Raw genomic sequence first — 18,346 nt, 5'->3', positions numbered from 1 at the left:
ACGTGTAACTGAGCGTTTAGTTCCAGTAGGGCTACTACGAAACTCGAAACACGAAGTTCGTGTCGTGCGGTCCCTCTGAAACTTATACTATTTACTACGAGAGCGAAAGGGACGGTACGATACTAACTTCGAGTTTCTTTTTCTTATACAATTTAATACGAGAGCGAGAGGGTCGATACCATACGAAGTTCCAGTTACAAGTTTCGTAGTAGCCCTGCAGATGTTACCGTCACGATAAAAAAAAACTATGGATTCTGATTCTGATATTTTAAATAATTACTTAGGTACATTTAAATAAATTGCACTTTAACGATTTGCAAGAGGTCTTTTTTACCTAATTCATAATTTGTTCAGCAACAATCATTGACTTTTGCCTCTTTTAGTTTGCATCAAACAAAAAAAAAGTGATGAATTATGATCTGTGGCAGTATGAAGCTAATCCCTTTGTTTTTGCTAGAGAATGAAAATTAAAAAAGCAAAACATATTTTGATTTGACAGCTGCATGACATGACAGCACAGCTTGTTTTGCTTGCGCGATTCTATCGAACATCGTTCATCTTCGTTGTAGACAAAAACTATTTGTTTGCCGTTATAATTTGTGATGTAAATACTCAACGATGATGCAGTCAAAACGCGGCAAGACTTTTAAAGTGATGAAAGTTATCGCAACGTTAATATTGAACGCGGCATATTGTTCGGGAACGCAAGGTAAGTAGCTGACGATTATTTAATTGAACCAATTTGTCCGGGATGTTATCCTAAGAGGTTTATTCTTTTTAACAGATGATATCCTGTCGTGCGACGCGTCGAGTATAGAGCCGTGCCCGTGGGAGCATCAGATCTGCAATGTAACAAGTCACTTATGCAATTGTATTTCTGGGTATGTTATGGTGGATAAACGTTGTGAAGAGCCGGGCCACGACTATTCTGCGCACCACAATGCGACGGCGGCGGTCGTTACCATATTCACGCTAGCCTTAGTCATCTGTGGGCTCGTGTTAGTTATTAGAAAATACAATTTAATCGAGTACTTGCAACAGAAAATCAATCTTAAGCGGAATGGTGATGTCATGTATGAAGACGTCATGATAGGGCAGGACGACCCTCCGCTAACACCCTGAATGCCTTGGCAGCTTGTAACACTAGGATAATACTGTTAATGTAAAGCTAAACATTTTATTGACCAAGTTTTTCAATATAATATATTTATAACTGGTTGTGTTCAATTTTATTTAAGGCCTGTACTTTCCTGTTGGCTTCGGCTGGGCATTCACTAGTGTGCGAGGAAAATTTACCAATAGGATCACTTCAATTTTGCTAGCCCCATGCAGCACTTTCTTATTGGTGGATTTTGCTCGTACATTTCTGGCAAATGTACATCTTTGTCTAATGTGCACTTACAGATATTCATCATTTCTGTCTGTCATACTGGTGTTATCATTGGTGAAAAGACTATGAATGGAAGTACCCAAGCATTAAACAACATAAAATTTTGAACAGCCTCTGATATTAATAGTAGATCTGATATTTTTTGTCGAAATTGAATAGAAAACTAGCATGTTTAGTGAAATACTTATAGCTCATGCTTTTGTACTCACAGTCACCCTTTTTCTTTATAATTTGATTGAATACAAATAGTTGCTTGGTCAATAATTTGATAAAACCATCTGTCCTTCACTATTTATGTTAGAATAAAAAGGACATGACATCAACTGGCGATAACTCAAGCCACAGAAACCAAACAGATGGTATGTAAATTATTTTGATAAGCACCAATGTATTTTATGACTCAGACTTGTTTGAACACAATGCTGTTAGTTTTCATTGTTCCTTGTATTTTTTCTAAGTGACTGAACTGAGTGTTGTGCTTGGTTCTAACAATAAGATAGGTATTCTAAAACTTGTTTCATATGTTGAACATGCTGCAAATTAACGTCTGGGCCTTTGAAACTTTAAACTTGAAATTGATTTACTGTTTATACACAGAGTGTATTTTTATGCACACAAATAGATATTGCTATGAAGCAAAACTGTGTATAGCTTGCATGAAACTGCATGTTTGAGTTGTACCTAAGTAGGCACTCGACTAGTTTTTATGTTCAGCTTCTTTGTTCTAATTGTATGTAGTCATAATATAATCGAATCCTGTATTTAATATTAATTTGTATGCCACTATTTGTATATTTTTGGTGATTTTAATTATTATAAGTATATTTTGCGCTCAAACATGCCAAAGACTGAATCTTTTTTATTTCATTTAAGTGCTACAAAGAACGAGAAATAGGTAAATACATACATGGGTCTACACCACAGAATGTAGTTATTAGGGCCTACCCTAGCTGATGTGGTTTGCAAGCGGGTGGATGCCTTTTGACAAATAGTATGAGCAGTGCTAACTGCGCGCGTCGCGTGCGACGGATTGTACCTGCTGTGCGCTGCGCACCCATGCTGTAGATGATTCTAAAACAAAATCTTACCTAAATAGAAAATAAGGGAGGTATTGTGAAATGTCAATGTCAAATTATGTAAACAAAATTATCTTAAAATATATTGGCCACTGTCCAATGCAACTGTAATCGTCTTGTCATGGTTGTAAACACTTTGATATTATATATGTATAATTTCTTTAGTAAGTATGTAGCTTTGTAAGTTTTTTTGTTCATGAAGTACCTAATCAATTTTTTTGCTGACGGAACTTTTTCAATGCAGTCTAAAGTCTAAGTCAAAGTTGAAATATCTTTATTCAATTTAGGCTATACTACGAGTATAAGAAACACTTATGAAGGTCATAGCTCATTAGAGCCACCCGGCACCTGACCAGCACCGCCTCGACTTTCTGCGTCCACTCGTTGTCGACAGGTGGTCCACGGGTGGACGCCGCGTTGACAACGAGTGGACCTCGCGTGCTCCACGAATTTGGCGGCTCGCGAGTGAGGCGATCCGGTGACGCTACGGAGTTGATAACTGAGCGCATAGCTAAACAAATCCATATGAGGAATACTAACCCCTCGAGGCGAGGCGGTGCTGGTCGGGCGCCGGGTGGCTGGAATGGTAATGAGCTGTGACCTTAAATGTCAAATCTACCACCGGTTTGGAAAAAATCTGTTGAGAAGAACCTGGCAAGAAACTCGACAGGGTATTTTTACCCACTACCCGAAGGAGGGTTATTTATTATTTAAACATATCCACAATGTTATTTAATGACTTACTCATACATCACAATTATTTAACATAATTACATGTTTGACATACTAGATTCACTATTTGAAGTAACGGATTGCCAATGCAGATCGGAACTACATATTTCCAAGCATCCCTGTCCATGATATAATCATTAATTTTATAATACGGTTTAGACATTAGTAAATTTTAGATTGTCTTCTTGGCAATAGATTTGAATTTAATATCCGTTTCATCAGTAATATCTTTTTGGAGTTTTGTTAAAACTTTCTCTGAAGTTTCAGTTAAGGGTACAGTCGAGAGCATATCTATACAGCCATAGCATCAAATAAGTATACCGTCACTACTTTAAAAAAACTCGTACCTCAAATAGATAATTTTCTGAGTGAACTTTATGAACATTACGTCAAGGTTCAATTTTGTTGACATATTGATTTTAGATACGAGATTTTTTCAAAGTAGTGACGATAATAATATGTATTTATACATCGACAGGTATAGTAGCATAAAGGTGTAAGTATGAGATATTTTTGTCGTCTTGGTAACGTACCTACATATATCTATGACCTTGACTATATAGCTCTGTGAGCTTTACATTCAACTATTACCACACATTATCTATATTATGTAATTTTGGTTTTAAGTGTGCTAGCTTAAACTAAGTAGTCTTGTTTATGCTTTAAAATCTGGGTACCGGTTATTGAAATCAAATCCCTCGAAATAGAAACAAAGTTGAAAAAAAAATCTGTTTTACTGAAAATATTGTTGACTTCATACAACATTTTTGTTTTATTGTTTAAGGGGCTGTTTCATCACACATAGATTTATTTTATTTAACAGATAAATGTGATGCCGTCGTCTCTGTCTATTGGAACAAAACAAATAGAGATGGCATCACATTTATCCCTTTCGAAGCCAGCCGTTACGAGTTACGAGCGTGCGGGTTAATTACATTTGAATTTGACATGGTTTGTACATAAGGTCCATTGTCATAAATCTTGCATTTGAATTTTGAACTTGACATGGATTGTACATAAAGTCCATTGTCGTAACTCTTTTCATACTCGCGATGGGTTACAAAATTTAGACGTAATTATCTATGGCTGTGGTTTTCAGATTTTCATATAAATATGTAATATCAGAATTACAGGAGCTCAAAAGTCGACAAAAAAGAGATGTCAACTTTGCACGAGAATTACAGACTAATAAAGCATTTTTACAAAAATCGAAAAAACCACAGACATAGAAAATATAATGAATATCTTGATTGTAAAATATCATTTATTTCTGTGCTATAATTTTCTTATAATATGAGGACAAGGAGACCCAAAATTCAACCGCCCAAATCTCGGAAAGCCTACAGCTATCTCGATGTAAATTACGGACGTCGTTGCGGAAGGCATGGGGGGGACGGCTGCGAGCGCTTATGTCACGAGCGATAAAGACGGCAATATCCCAAACGAATACCTAACGCCGCCGCGCGGCCGGTACTGAAACTTTTCTTAAGGTGACTGGGCGTTAGGGGGCAGCGGCGAGCGTCTCGGCCACAGCCTTAGAGCTGTAATTTTCAAATTTCAGTAAGACTTTTCATCGATTTAGAGTGATATGATTTCTTTAAAAAGTCCCGCGAGTGGAGACGCTTCTTCATCAATGTCTACTCTTGCCTTGAAAAATGTATCTTTACTCCAACTAGTTATGGCATAATTAATGTTGAAAAATATATATTTTTGAATAAATACTCTGTGATAATGTGAAATTTGTTTATTTTGTTCCATATGTAATATTTGTAGGTCTATGAATATCCAGTGTTAGCAGAGCCCCTCTCCTAAGCGAATTGTACGCTGTGTGGGGTCATTTTAAATAGTTACTAAATAAATAAATAAAAACATAACCTGCTTTAACACCTTCCCTGTGCAGGTGCCCCAGTATGGGGTAATGAACATAGCCCGCGGACGGGTCATCGCAAAACAATCGCAACACGAAATTGGAACAAAATTAATAGAGTCTTATTATGTTATATATTACTATCTGGTGCCCGCGGCTTCGCCCCGGTGTAGTTTTTTTTTTAATTTTCTAAATCTACTTTTATAAGAACAGGAGCAAACACAACAAAAACATATTTAGCGAAATCGGTCCAGCCGTTCACGCGTGATGCCATGAGCAATGGAAATAGGGATTCATTTTTATATATTATAAGACGTACAGTATTATTTAATTATATTTTTCAATTACATTTATAATGGTAACCCAAAATTTACCATACTCACTTATTAAACGTTTATAATTTCACCACCATAGTTACATTTAAAATATTTTACTAATTTAAATTGTCACAAAACTGTTTCAGGAATGCCACATTGACAAAACTATGACAGATAAGTAATATGCAACTAAAAAATGGTCAAATTTTAAATTACGATAATAACCACTTTAGTTAATCATAATCTTAGGTATTACGACTCTATTGAATTTTGTTCTGTGTCCACGTCAGTTTTTGCGACGACCTGTCATGAACCTATTTTCATGAGTGTTCACAGCTTCAAACTGTCCCCACACTTGGACGTGTGACTGTCAAATCATTTTGTACGGGGGCAGTGAACGTGTTAAAGAATAAAATAATCGTTTCTACTTTTGACTCTAAACAAACTACTTTCAGACTTTTAGGTTTTATCTCCTCACAATTTTTCAGAGTCGGTTGAACAATGCGTCCTGTAGAGAACAGACAGCCAGCAATACAAAAGTATTTTTCTCCCAAGCTCAAACGGAGACGCTTCGCTCGTGCTTCGCGCGTCGGTCAACTATTGCAGCAACCTCCGTATGAGCGGCGTGGAGTGGTACGTCGTGAGAAACTTGGCGCAGTTGCTGGCAGTCAGAATGAGGGTCGTTATGACGAGCGGACACTCGTACAACACTGGAACAGAGAAATACGAGGTTAAAAGCGGGGTTGCAAATGTAATACAGTGCCTCTGTGGCGAAAACGCCACGAATCCAAGTCGCATATTGCATGGCAACTCTATGGAGAGAAAATTGTCTATTGCTCTCGGAACACTTTCAAGCTACGACTCGTTAGATTTGCTCTCTTGTATAAAATTAATTCAGTGCCTTTATTACTATTACAATACTGTACTATTGTATATGTACTAAGTGTAATTGGTTTACTGTTCAACGAGTATATGCCTTTGAAGAATAACTATCTTTTCGTTCCCAACACCTATCACGACCCATACCTCTTTATTGTACCTTTAAAGGTACAATAAAGAAGTATTTAGAAATACTTACACCACATAAAAACGGGTTTATTACTGGAATGTGACACGCGTTTGTTTGCGCGACATACAATTAGGGTCGCAGTTGTAACCTAACCTACTTTTTCGGTAGCAGTTCATCTTGCGCAAGGGTTGCATTTCTAACCTAACCTCCTTTTCTGGTAGCAGTTCCTTTTGCGTAAGGGTCACGTTCTAACCTAATATGATTTTCTGGTAGCAGTTCCTTTAGCACAAGGGTCGCAGTACTAACCTAAAACCTAACCTACTTTTCTGGTAGCAGTTCATTTAGCGCAAAGGTGTCAGTACTAACCTAATATGCTTTTTTGGTAGCAGTTCCTTTAGCGCAAGGGTTGCAGTTCTAACCTAACCTAGTATTCTGCTTTAGCGCAAAGATCGCAATTTCTAAATTAACCTACTTTTCCGGTAGCAGTTCCTTGGCGAGGGTCGCAGTTCTAACCTAACACTCTTCCGGTAGCATTAGCCGGTAGTATTATTATTGTATTAATATTTTTTTTAAATTTAGAACTCTAACATCCTTATTAAAAAAAAACAATTGCAATTAAATTACTAACATTATTATTATGAGACTGTAACTAACATGAAGTGTATGGGACTAGAGCCTGAAATAAACGTTAAATTAATTATTTCTCAAACATGTTCGGAAATGTGTGTTAATTTCACGAAATGGAGACATGAAGTTTCTCATTTATGGCTCCGTACATAACTTCTTGGCCATGAAGTATGTATGAAAATCCATTATTGTCCGCTGCTCTAACTTTTTAAATTTGCTTACTAACATTAAACTGACAAAGCACTACACCTCGGCCAGCTTCGGCTTACTTCATGGCGTCTGCAGTAATGTACTATTATTATATTCACATTTAAAAAGGCACACAAATACAGCAACACTGGACAATACTAGACATTATCAGCCTTAGTTACTTAGCAGACTAATTAAGCTTGTTAGACGGTTGTCAAGAAGTATGACTCATAAACGCTTACTAGCAGTCTGCTAGTTGTTGAGCTGCTGATAGACGGATTAGACGCGTTATGTTGGCCATCTTGACAAATCAAAGACAAAAAATGGCCTCATCGATAATTAAAAAAAAAAATTTACAGCAGTGACAGCAAATTAGCAGGAAAAAAATAAAAAGAGAGATGTTTGTTTTCCCGCCATTTCCGATCCGCATGTTTATGTTGTACCTAAGTGCAAAAAGCCGAAATTATGTTAATAATCCTAATTTTTTTTTTTCATATTTATTGTTAGTAAAGTAGTAAAGTAGCAGTAATAAATACCTAATTTAGAGGATTTTTAAATACAAATACCTGAAAATAATTTTTCCTGTTTTTTTTTTTAATCTCTGCGTAACCCTCCCTTCACTAAAAATATCTTCGGTATGGTTTTTTGCTCTTGTCAAAGTCAGCTGTTCAAACTTGTGGCGGCCATTTTGTGACTTAGCAGGGAGATAAAGGGGGGTCCTCTAACTTTAGCAGAGCCTTGATCGACTGATCATCAATCATGTTTTTTAGCATCGGGCCTTCAAGGAGCCTTCAAGGAGACAACTTTTTATGAATAAGGCTGTATGTGTTTTGTGCATTTTGCTCCAAAGTCTTACCCGTGAAAGTGTTAAGGTAGACTGTGAACCCGTACACGAATACGAGGGCGTAGTGGGCGGCGCGCGTGCTGGGCGGCGTGTCGCCCGCGCCCCACACCAGCGTCGGCAGCGTCAGCAGGATACTGACGTGGGCCAGCGCGAACGCTTTCAACAGTTGTGACAGGTGCGCTGGAACACATTTTTTTTTATTCGACTGGATGGCAAACGAGCAAGTGGGTCTCCTGATGGTAAGAGATCACCACCGCCTATAAACATCACAACACCAGGGGTATTGCAGATGCATTGCCAACCTAGAGGCCTAAGATGGGATACATCAAGTGCCAGTAATTACACCGGCTGTCTTACTCTCCACGCCGAAACACAACAGTGCAAGCACTGCTGATTCACGGCAGGATTAGCGAGTAACAGTAACAATCCGGGCGGACCTTGCACAAGGTCCTACCACCTGTCACAAATCAGCATCAGCCGGAAGAAAGATAACATTTATTTGTGACCAGTGGCGGACTAATTGGCAGGGTCGGTCGCCCCGGGCCCACAACTAGGGGGGGGGGGGGCGGTTTGGCATTGGCAAGAATAGAAAAAACAAAAAGTTTTTGCGTGACCGATGTCGCTTCGCTTGTAAATGTTTACGTGGTAAAATATTGATTAAATGGAAAATAAAGACCGCCCCGGGCCTCAAAACGTTACGAAATGATCCCAAATCAGCATAATGCCGCCCGTGCGAACGGCGCTGGTCTTCCCTTGGGACCATTAGGACTGCATACTTTTTAAAAAATAAACAAAACAACAAACAGCGAAAACGACCATTTAACTGCCAACAAAAAAAAACATTGCATTGCCCTTATGAATAAATCAAATTCCTTTTTAGGGCAGGAACCGAAAGAGTAAAAAAAAAGGAGAAAAAAGGTTAAATTTCAATATTTGAAAACCGTAGTATCACTGTATGAGTAACTGCCAGAAAAATAAATTAAATTTTTCATTGATAAGCAAACCCAGACACCAAATCGTCTTAAAACCTAAAACAATATCCCACCTGTTAAATAATCTATGCTATCTATGGTTAGGTACCTACTAGTTGATAATATTTTATTTTTTATAATTTATTGTACTTTTAACCCCCGACGCAAAAAGAGGGGTGTTATAAGTTTGACCGCTATGTGTGTCTGTCTGTCCGTCAGTGGCACCGTAGCTCTTAAACGGTTGGACCAATTTGAATGCGGTTTTTTTTATTTGATTGCAGGTTTTTTAGCGATGGTTCTTAGACATGTTTTATCAAAATCGGTTCAGCCGTTTTTAAGATATTAAACTTTCAAGTGAGAAAGTCGGGGGATTTCCAACCTTTTGTTGGCTAGGTTATTGAGAATTATTTTGTAACACAGGTATTAAACACAGTTGCTAGCATCAATATCTGATACGACTTTGTTTTTACATGAAACTGTTATTGACCCCTAGATCTCAGATGAGGCCAACGGTGTACCTCACTGGTTCAGTGACAGCCTATTCACTCTAGCCTTGAGGACCATCTCTAGTCAAAAAGTCAAAAGTATTTATTTGCCAGAATACAGTACAGGAAGGTCTTACATTGTATATTTTTATTTCAGTGTATTCAGCCTACATGCAGGCGTGCAAATATTCTGTTGAGAGGCGTATAATTATTTTATTACAATAACAAATTTCCTAAGTCAAATATCAAATTAAAATAGATCAAAAATCATAGAAATAATCAAAATAAATAAATTCATAAGTTCAATAATAATTTTCAAATAATACAAAACAATACCATTTTTTTTTCTACATATAACTTAACGGTATAAAAACATCTGTCGAGAACATCTGTCTAGGGCCTGAAGGATAGTAAGGTAGTTTAGTTTTGTAATTAAGGGACCCCATACATCCCTGTATTATTATTTTTTTGTACTTTCTTTTATTTCATTGTATACTGTAGTTTTTAAGTATTTTATTTGTAATTATGTTATGTTGAAAAAATGACTTTCTGCCAAGTTTCTTGCGGCGCATTCTTCTTGGCAATGATGGTCTTTCCGAAAGCGCTGGTAGTTTTAAAAAATGACGTGTAAAAGTGCCCATTGCGGCCTATTTACTGAATAAATGATTTTGATTTTTGATGTGTCAGATATTTTAGCACGCTCCGCTGAGGCATCAATGCTGGTGTGACTGTGCCATCAGCCAAATATGTGGTCTACCACCTTAAAGTTGATAATCGCTTGCATGTGATAAAACAATAATGCCAATAGACATGTCTGTCAACTTGAAAGTTCGACTTTAGCGACATATTCATTTGATACGAACTTGTTTAAAAATTGATAGAACACTTATTTGTCTGATGGTACGTAGAAATATAGTAATCATTTTTAAGTAAGTACCTTCATTTTGGTTGACAAATGATTTCAGAAACAACATAGAGACGTGCACCGTGAGAATGAATGCTGTTACTCCTGAAATGACAGAAAAAAAAACAATGAGAAAATGGAGCAGTCGTATTTAAAGCCGGTACGATTCGTCTGTACGATCGATCGAAAATCGTGACGATTGATCGTATTAGAGCCATACACTGTCGATTCATCGTTACGATATTCATGATTACATGGAATTTTGTTGCGATCTCCGACATCGTCTTCGATGAAGTAAATCCTTAACGATCTTGACATACACTATCGATTCGTCGTTTCGATCGGTCTGAAGCGACGAATCGTACCGTGTACGAGTATGGGGCCCTTTACTGCATCGTGTAAGAAACATAATTAACTGAATTATATTTACGAAATTGTTGCAATGTTCGAGCATTTTTGACAAAAATATGACAAAGTGGGAATCAAATCATTCATTTTTAACTTATATTAACCCCTGGCCCAAAAAGAGGGGTTTTGTAATATTGACGTCAATTTCCGTTTGTCTGCGGCCGATTTGATACGATTTGATGCGCTTACGCTGATGCGTTTGGAACTCATTTAGAGATCGTCATCTGAACAACACAAACATTCACCATGTTACCAGAATGTTCTAATATTTGCAATTGTTGTTTTGCTCTGATGATGAACCCTGGTTGAGTCCGAAACTTGGGTTTGTGTGACGATGTGTGTGTTCTTACAGTGTGGAGGTAGAATAGCTGCATGAACACATTTGTTGCATAAACGTAGCTATCATAAGGTCGCGGGTGAGCAAAGTAATCCTACTTCCTACTCATAATAAATGTGAAAGTTTGTGAGTGAGTGAGTGAGTATGTTTGTTACTTTTTCACGCTGAAACAGCTGGACGGATTTGGATGAAATTTGGCAAAAAGTTAGTTTATAACCTGGATTAAAACATAGGATACTTTTTATCCCGATATTCCCACGGGATAGGGATAAAATCTCGAACTTATAACCGGTGGGCTTAGAGTCATGAAATTTGGTATGTAGGTTGCTAAACGTCTGGAATAACAAAAAGGCTTCTTTTTATCCCAATATTCCTACGGGATAGGGAGTTAACACAACCTCAATGAAGACCACAAATAAATTTTGGGAAACCCAGAGGAATTTTCAAAAATCCCGGAATTTCAATTGTAACTACCAGACCGAATAGTTTACGCGTGCGAAGCAGAGGCTAAACACTAGTTCATCAATAAAATATACCCTCTATCAACAACTCACCAGCAAATGTAGAAAGGAACTGTATGTAGAAGTCTCTCTCCCATATGAAGAGGTCCGTGTCGTCCACTCTCACCTCCGGCTGCCAACCAGAACACTGTGATTTGAACGACTCTGGTACTTCGAGCTCCATAGGGATATACATTGACCTGTAATGTAAAGAAAGCTATATTATAAAAGACATATTTTTCTAGCGCAAACTACGTTTATTCATCATTTTATTCATGCGGAGACTTTTTATTTTAAAGAGCCTCATATACTACCAGCTGTCGGACAAAGGGTCCCCTTCTCCTTCCGCTCATCTCTGGCTTTGGCAAAATTTCGCCAGTCCGGCTGGAATGGTTCCAAATCGTCCCAAAAAAGTTAAAAAATCGAAAACATTTCTGAAAAAATAATTAAAAATAGCCTGTCCAGAATTTTTTTACGCGTGCGTTTCCGGCCTTGCAGTAGGCGATACATTCGCCTTTTGAAGGTACCAAAATCATAGCTAGATGGAAAAACCCCATTTTGCGAATATTTTTAACCCCCGACGCAAAAAGAGGGGTGTCATAAGTTTGACCTCTATGTTTGTCTTTATGTCTGTGTGTGTGTCTGTCTGTGGCCCCGTGGCTCTTAACCTGTCCTCTCCCAGAGGCACAAATTTGTGCCCAAATTCCTTTGATCCTGTTATCCTGGGAGATGACAGATTAAACGGGTAGACCGATTTGAGCGGGGTTTTTTAATTGAAAGCAGGTTTTCTAGCGATGTTTCTTAGGCATATTTCACCAAAATCAGTTCAGCCATTTTTGAGTTATTGAACTTTGAAGTGGCAAAGTCGGGGGTTTCCAACTTTGTGTTGGTTAGGTTATACCTTTTCTTCCAAATATGCTTTAATTTCATCATAACCGCACTAAGTACCCAGCACAAAGCGGGACTTTTCTACTGTAGAGCAGAAAAAATGTATGAAAATCCTTTATTGCATTGTTTTTAACTTTTTTTAACTACACCACCAAAGAGGTAATACATGTATTTTTGCTATAAAATTAGCCTGCATAGTGTAAAAAATCTAGTGTTAGGTTGGTCAATCTGACGGTCTTATGAAATTTGACAGATTGCGTACAAAAAATTGTTGCTACCAATCCTATCAAAAATAGTACCTAAGTAGCCACGTATTTCAAAAAAACTTTTGTGTGTTTGGTTGGCGAGCCTGGCGCCCATTCGAAATTTGACAGATCGCGGGTAAAAATATCTGCTACTAACTCTGCCAAAAAAGTAAGAAATTACAAAAAACGAATTGGCGGGAACCTTGCGAATTTTTCGTAGACATTTTTTGAGAGTGCGAATGTAAACTTACAAAAATAGAGTCATCGAGTGCTAATGACATTTCCTTCCTATTCATTGTTTATGAGTTATTTTTCGTCTACTATTCCTGTAATAGTTGAAAGAAAAGGCAGATTATGCACTCGCATTCAGTAATTTATATTGCCCTTGTACTTTTTTAAGCCCTCGCTAACGCTCGGGCTCTGGCACTCGGTGCCATAATAAATAACTTTCAGCTTGATGCAACAATCTACTATAGTGCACCTATTTTGCATGATTGGCTGTAGGCACTATTCAGCCCAGCCTAGCTCCTGGGGGAATGCTAGCAGACCCTTCACGTTGTCAACTTGTAGCCCCGAAGTAAAACATACTCACAGAAGTGTAGTATTTAATGTGCTGCTGTTAGTCTGTATGCCGCAAATGGTGTTGACGGCGATGTTGAAAAGGCTGTCACTGCGCCAGAGCCCGTAGGTCTCGATCATTATGAGGATAATGAAAAGCTTCCAATATGCCTGGAACATGAAAGTCACTATTATGATAAATGTAAATACACTCGGCGTCAAAAAAATCGCACCTCTGCGAAAATCAGCTACAAGCGAAAATAACTCATAGCTTATTTTATTGTACCCTGTTAATATTGGTATGAATTAAAAGTTTGCTGTGCTTTGTTTTGCTTTTTAAATTAATAATCGTTTAATTTTATATAAAATTATGGTTATGAAAGGTTTTTTTTTTAAACCAGCCAAGTGCGAGTCGGGCTCGCGCACCGAGGGTTCCGCATATTTTTTATTATTATGTGATGTAACTAAAAATTTACGGTTTTCGCAATTTTTCCTTTATCTGTGCTATAAGACTTTGCTTCATACCAAATTTCAAGATTCTGAGTTCACGGGAAGTGTAGGTTTTCATTCCCTTGCGAGTTTCGAAAATTTGCAGCATAAACGGCTGTATCTTTTGATTGCGTTGGCTTACAAGTTTGTTTTTTTTTTGATATAAATTTCAGCTTGATATCTCCAAGCGTTCCTGAGAAAAAAGGTCTTGACAGATGGACGGACACCAAAGTGATCCTATAAGGGTTCAGTTTTTTCCTTTCGAGGTACGGAACCCTAAAAAGTGATAGTCCTACGCGCTAGAGATGTCATGAGTTCTACCCCTCTCCAAGGGTATAAAAAAAAGTAGGTACAGAGCGAATGTGCCAATGTTTTTGATTATGTATGTCCTATTATTACGAGAGGAGGCCTGTGCCCAGCAATGGGACGTATATAGGCTGGGATGATGGTGATGATGATGATGATGTCCTATTTCATTGCTCCTTTCTGTGGCCTGAACGGCCAGACAGTTTTTGTCATAGAGTTCCAACATAAGACAATGAGATACCATTTGATTCATCATAACTGTCGGAGTAACATGGGGTACAATATTCAAAATGGAAAATTTTAAATCCTCTTTTTCTAATCATACATTATCAAGAAAAATAGGATTCCTATAGTAAATAATTATACTTAATTCAAAAACATTCATTTGCCCAGAGATGGGACTAAGCTAGAATAGCTAGATCCATTATTCACCCCTGAATTCCCCCATATAGCAAATTTCGACAAAATCGTTAGAGCTGTCTTCAAGATGCCCTATATTATATAAGCAAATAAATATACAAAAAACACTTGTTAAAGCTATAACAAAGCATTATCTTACCTTAAATTCTGTGTTATATAGAACATGTCTTTGAGCCTCTCGGGACACAAGCACCAGATCAATCATAACAATAACAGGGTCGTATTCTATGTATTTGTCTACTATCCCGTTACATTTGTCCTGAAATATACAACAATATCATTGTTACAAACTTTTATTTAGTTTCACCTGTCCCATTGTCTGTCTGTCTGTCTGTCCCGTTGTCTGTTTTCCTGTAGTGAGATTGACTTGAAATTTGGTATACTTATGTAAATTGGGTGACAATACAATAATCTGGTAGTGACATCCCGGTAGTCCGGCCAGGAACATCTCCACAGGACAGAACTCTTCGATGGTTAATGGCATTGACTTGAAATTTGGTATGCAGATGTAGTTTGGGTGACAATACAAGTAGAGTCAACAAAAAGTACAGTCAGCAAAAAAAGGTTGTATTAAAAATGAAATTTTTACCAAAAAATTTTATATCAGAACTACACATTCTCAGAGAATATATTAATTATTTTTATTAAATGATATTGACCCAGATAACTCATGTCTTAAGCCGAGTTTAGCTCAACATGTTGCATTGCTCTTAAGAAGGGCTATGGTTAGCCCGAAACATGTCGAGCTGAACTCGATTTAAGATGTGAGTTATCTCGGTCAATATCATTTAATGAGTGAGTCACGGTAGTTTCATTGTTCAAAATATAATATTTTCTTTGGAATGTTTATTGCGATTCATTAATTTATATCAAATAGCTAAAACTCACATAATAACTAACGTAACATAATTAACACATTAAATTATATTTAAACAGTAGAAAAATAAAGTCAAAAATAAAAGCTGTCACTGCTGAGCTGCGGCAAGGACAGAAGGAAGGAGGACACTAGAATTGCCACTCTTCAATTCAATTTTTGAAAGTATAGCTCCATCGATACTATCGATGACTCCGCCAATGTTGAGGTTGGAAAAGACACTATCAGTTTAGCCGTTGTTCAGTAGATATTGCCACTCTTGATCGCAAGGCTTAGCCGTTGAACAAAGTAGCCCACCCTATTTTGATTTGTATTTAAGAGAACATATCTAGTCTGTTGTTATTAATCATGAATCAATATTATTATTTTAGCCTCTCATTTCCACAGTGGATGAGCTATAAAACATAATTTCATTATTACTATGCAAAATAATAAAAACTGTTTTATTTCTTCTATTGAAACAAGATACATGGATACCTTAATCAATTTAACATTTTTATATAACACTGTGACTTACAAAGATTTCAATGAAAGACTTTTCAAATACATTTGCCCATGTCAATTTATGCTAGACTACAGTCCTAGCTCCATAGTGGCATTACACACTACTAATATAAACGATTGTGATAAGGCTTTGTTGATATGCTCTGTTACTAGGGCCATCTGAGTAGATAATCTCTAGCAGGTTTTGGTTTTGCTGGACGAATGTTTTTGATTACTTACACATTTGGTTAGCTTGAGAACAGACGGTCCGTAAGTTTTGTACAAGGCGGCTGCCGCTTCTCCGCAATTCACACATTTGTACTGCTTACTGTCAACCATTTCCAGTTTCCAGTCCGTAATTACATACTTTTAATTGAATTTTCACCGCACAATTGAAATAAAAACCTTAAGTTTTGCAGCAAGCAAGCAGCAAGTGACAGCTTGGCATGGCAGAGAAATAAAAGCTCAGAAACTACGTTCGCGAGGGAATCAAAACAAGTCATGTTAATGTTTTACTTTGTTCATGCATAAAGTTATAATTGAGAAAAAAAATGTTAAATACCGGGTCCTGATTTTGATACGAAATTTTTTTTTTCAGCCTAAGGTTTCAGCAAAATGTTATTTTTTTACTAATTTAATTTTAAGGATCACGAGTCAGCGAGCGGAATTCAGCCGAATACTGGTTTTTGAACGTAAAGTCAACTGTCATTGCGGTTGTCATATTGACGCTTGGAGCGTTTTGTTACTGCAATTCGAGGACATTGAATATTTTTCATTAATTTGTGGACGGCAAGCAAAAGTGAAAGCCACTAAAAAAATCAAATGTGGACGGCAAATTAATATTTTTATACCTAACCTATACGGTATGTTTTTGATATTACTTTTACTCTTGCTGCTATCATGTAGGTACCATGTAAAAGCATTAAATCTGATTGCGGTGATTAATTTCCATCAAGAAACCCGCCCGCTCGTTTCCCCCTATCACGCCTATTATTTATAAACTAAACTAATATTATTTTAAACTTTAGTTCCTCCTTTGGCCGTTTTATTGCACCTGAAAATTAGTGCTTTGGTTCCGCTCCACATGTGTTTAATGCCGAGTAAACATTTCCTTTCCTTCTTTTTTTCGTCTTTAATATCGTTTTTACGAATAAAAAGCTGTATGAGAGTTTAATAAAATTACTCTCGCAACAAAAGCGTGGCGCTGGCGCAGACCTTTGATTAAATTTAAAACTAAACGCAAATTAAGAAAAAAAAAACGCGGCAAAAGTAAATCCTGCAGGGCTACTACGAAACTCGAAACTTGAAGTTCGTATCGTACCATCCCTCTCGCTCTCGTATTAAATAGTATAAGTGTCAGAGGGACCGCACGACACGAACTTCGAGTTTCTAGTTTCGTAGTAGCCCTGCTGTTACCTTCCTAAATAAAAATAACGCAATATATTCCAAACAACGTCTAAGTCTTCACACGGCCAGTATTTCACGCGGGCGCCATACATCACGCGCGTGATTTACACGGCAGGTGAACCGGCGAGGGTTATGCCACGGTATTATTACGTTGAATTATTGTTTTGTGGTTATGAAAGTTTGTAATGGGTTGCTTGCTAACTGAGAACTAAGTGAGTTCTAGGATGTATAATTTACCTAGATTCCAAAATAAATGATTTTGGTCAATTTAACAAAAAGTTTTTATTTGATAGAGGGCGAACGAGCAGGTGGTCACCTGATGGAAAGCAATCACCGACGCCCATGGACAATGGACATCCACAACATAAGCTGAATTACGGACGCGTTGCCGGCCATTTGACAAATGAGTAGGCTTGTTTTTTGAAGATACCCAATTTGTAGCGGTCCGGAAACTGGCACTGCAAGCTTATTCCAAATTTTCAGCCTGCGTGTTTAAATTATAGCTTAGTATTCATATTCAAGTCCAGTATCTAACGTACACATAGATAAATTGTAAATTATAACACAACAAGAAGCAGTCGCACTGAAATTTAACAAATACTTTAATAAAGTTTCTGCATTAGGTAAATAATGTATAACAAAAAAATCAAAAACATGTAAACCACATCACCGCCCTCCAAAGCCACACCAAAATCAACTTCCCAATAAAACAATATCGAAACTGAAAGTCGACCATTCACCACATTAAAACATTTTCTGAAGTAACAAGTCCAAAGCTTAAGCATTCTGTCCTTTCAAACGAAACCCAACAATGAGGGGCTTTGGTAAAAAACTCGTCAGGGCATTTTCCGCAGAATTACACCCTTACTCAATCAAAGGCACTCATTTAGCTGCAGACATCGCCACAATACGGCTTTTGGAGAATTTCACGATTCTGTTCAACATTATGGCTTTAACCGTCACTTGCTACTGTTTAATATAAGAAAGAGGTTACTTTTACTTATTAAAATGTGTTTTTTT

General features: G+C 37.3%; 2 protein-coding genes across 2 annotated transcripts; one reads left to right on the top strand and one right to left on the bottom strand.

Annotated features, from left to right (window-relative positions):
* Positions 1–494: 494 nt before the first annotated feature.
* Positions 495–1,418, top strand: LOC141445601 (uncharacterized). The gene is made up of 2 exons (XM_074111444.1): positions 495–709; positions 785–1,418. The coding sequence occupies exons 1-2, from the start codon at positions 619–621 to the stop codon at positions 1,120–1,122; spliced, it is 429 nt and encodes a 142-aa protein (XP_073967545.1). The 5' UTR covers positions 495–618; the 3' UTR covers positions 1,123–1,418.
* Positions 1,419–2,723: 1,305 nt separating this feature from the next.
* Arv1 (ACAT-related protein required for viability 1) lies at positions 2,724–16,475 on the bottom strand. The gene is made up of 7 exons (XM_074111443.1): positions 16,160–16,475; positions 14,702–14,821; positions 13,382–13,518; positions 11,711–11,856; positions 10,445–10,516; positions 8,064–8,231; positions 2,724–6,092 (listed from the first exon to the last, which is right to left on the bottom strand). Exons 1-7 carry the CDS (start codon positions 16,256–16,258, stop codon positions 5,980–5,982), a joined length of 855 nt encoding a protein of 284 aa, XP_073967544.1. The 5' UTR covers positions 16,259–16,475; the 3' UTR covers positions 2,724–5,979.
* Between the last annotated feature and the right edge of the window lie 1,871 nt (positions 16,476–18,346).

Source organism: Choristoneura fumiferana, chromosome 2 (genome assembly GCF_025370935.1).
Source record: "Choristoneura fumiferana chromosome 2, NRCan_CFum_1, whole genome shotgun sequence".
Classification (NCBI taxonomy): Eukaryota; Metazoa; Arthropoda; class Insecta; order Lepidoptera; family Tortricidae; genus Choristoneura; species Choristoneura fumiferana.
Note: the sequence above shows the minus strand (reverse complement) of the source record. Positions and strands in the feature narration are given on the sequence as shown.

What these genes read in the sequence shown, in the direction of transcription:
- LOC141445601 (XM_074111444.1), top strand. Translation starts at nt 619, where the DNA reads ATGATGCAGTCAAAACGCGGCAAGACTTTTAAAGTGATGAAAGTTATC. An exon ending in ATATTGTTCGGGAACGCAAG is followed by an intron (nt 710 to 784) that starts GTAAGTAGCTGA and finishes TCTTTTTAACAG; the next exon opens with ATGATATCCTGTCGTGCGAC.
- Arv1 (XM_074111443.1), bottom strand. Translation starts at nt 16,258, where the DNA reads ATGGTTGACAGTAAGCAGTACAAATGTGTGAATTGCGGAGAAGCGGCA. An exon ending in TTCTCAAGCTAACCAAATGT is followed by an intron (nt 14,822 to 16,159) that starts GTAAGTAATCAA and finishes TGTATATTTCAG; the next exon opens with GACAAATGTAACGGGATAGT. An exon ending in TATATAACACAGAATTTAAG is followed by an intron (nt 13,519 to 14,701) that starts GTAAGATAATGC and finishes TTCATGTTCCAG; the next exon opens with GCATATTGGAAGCTTTTCAT.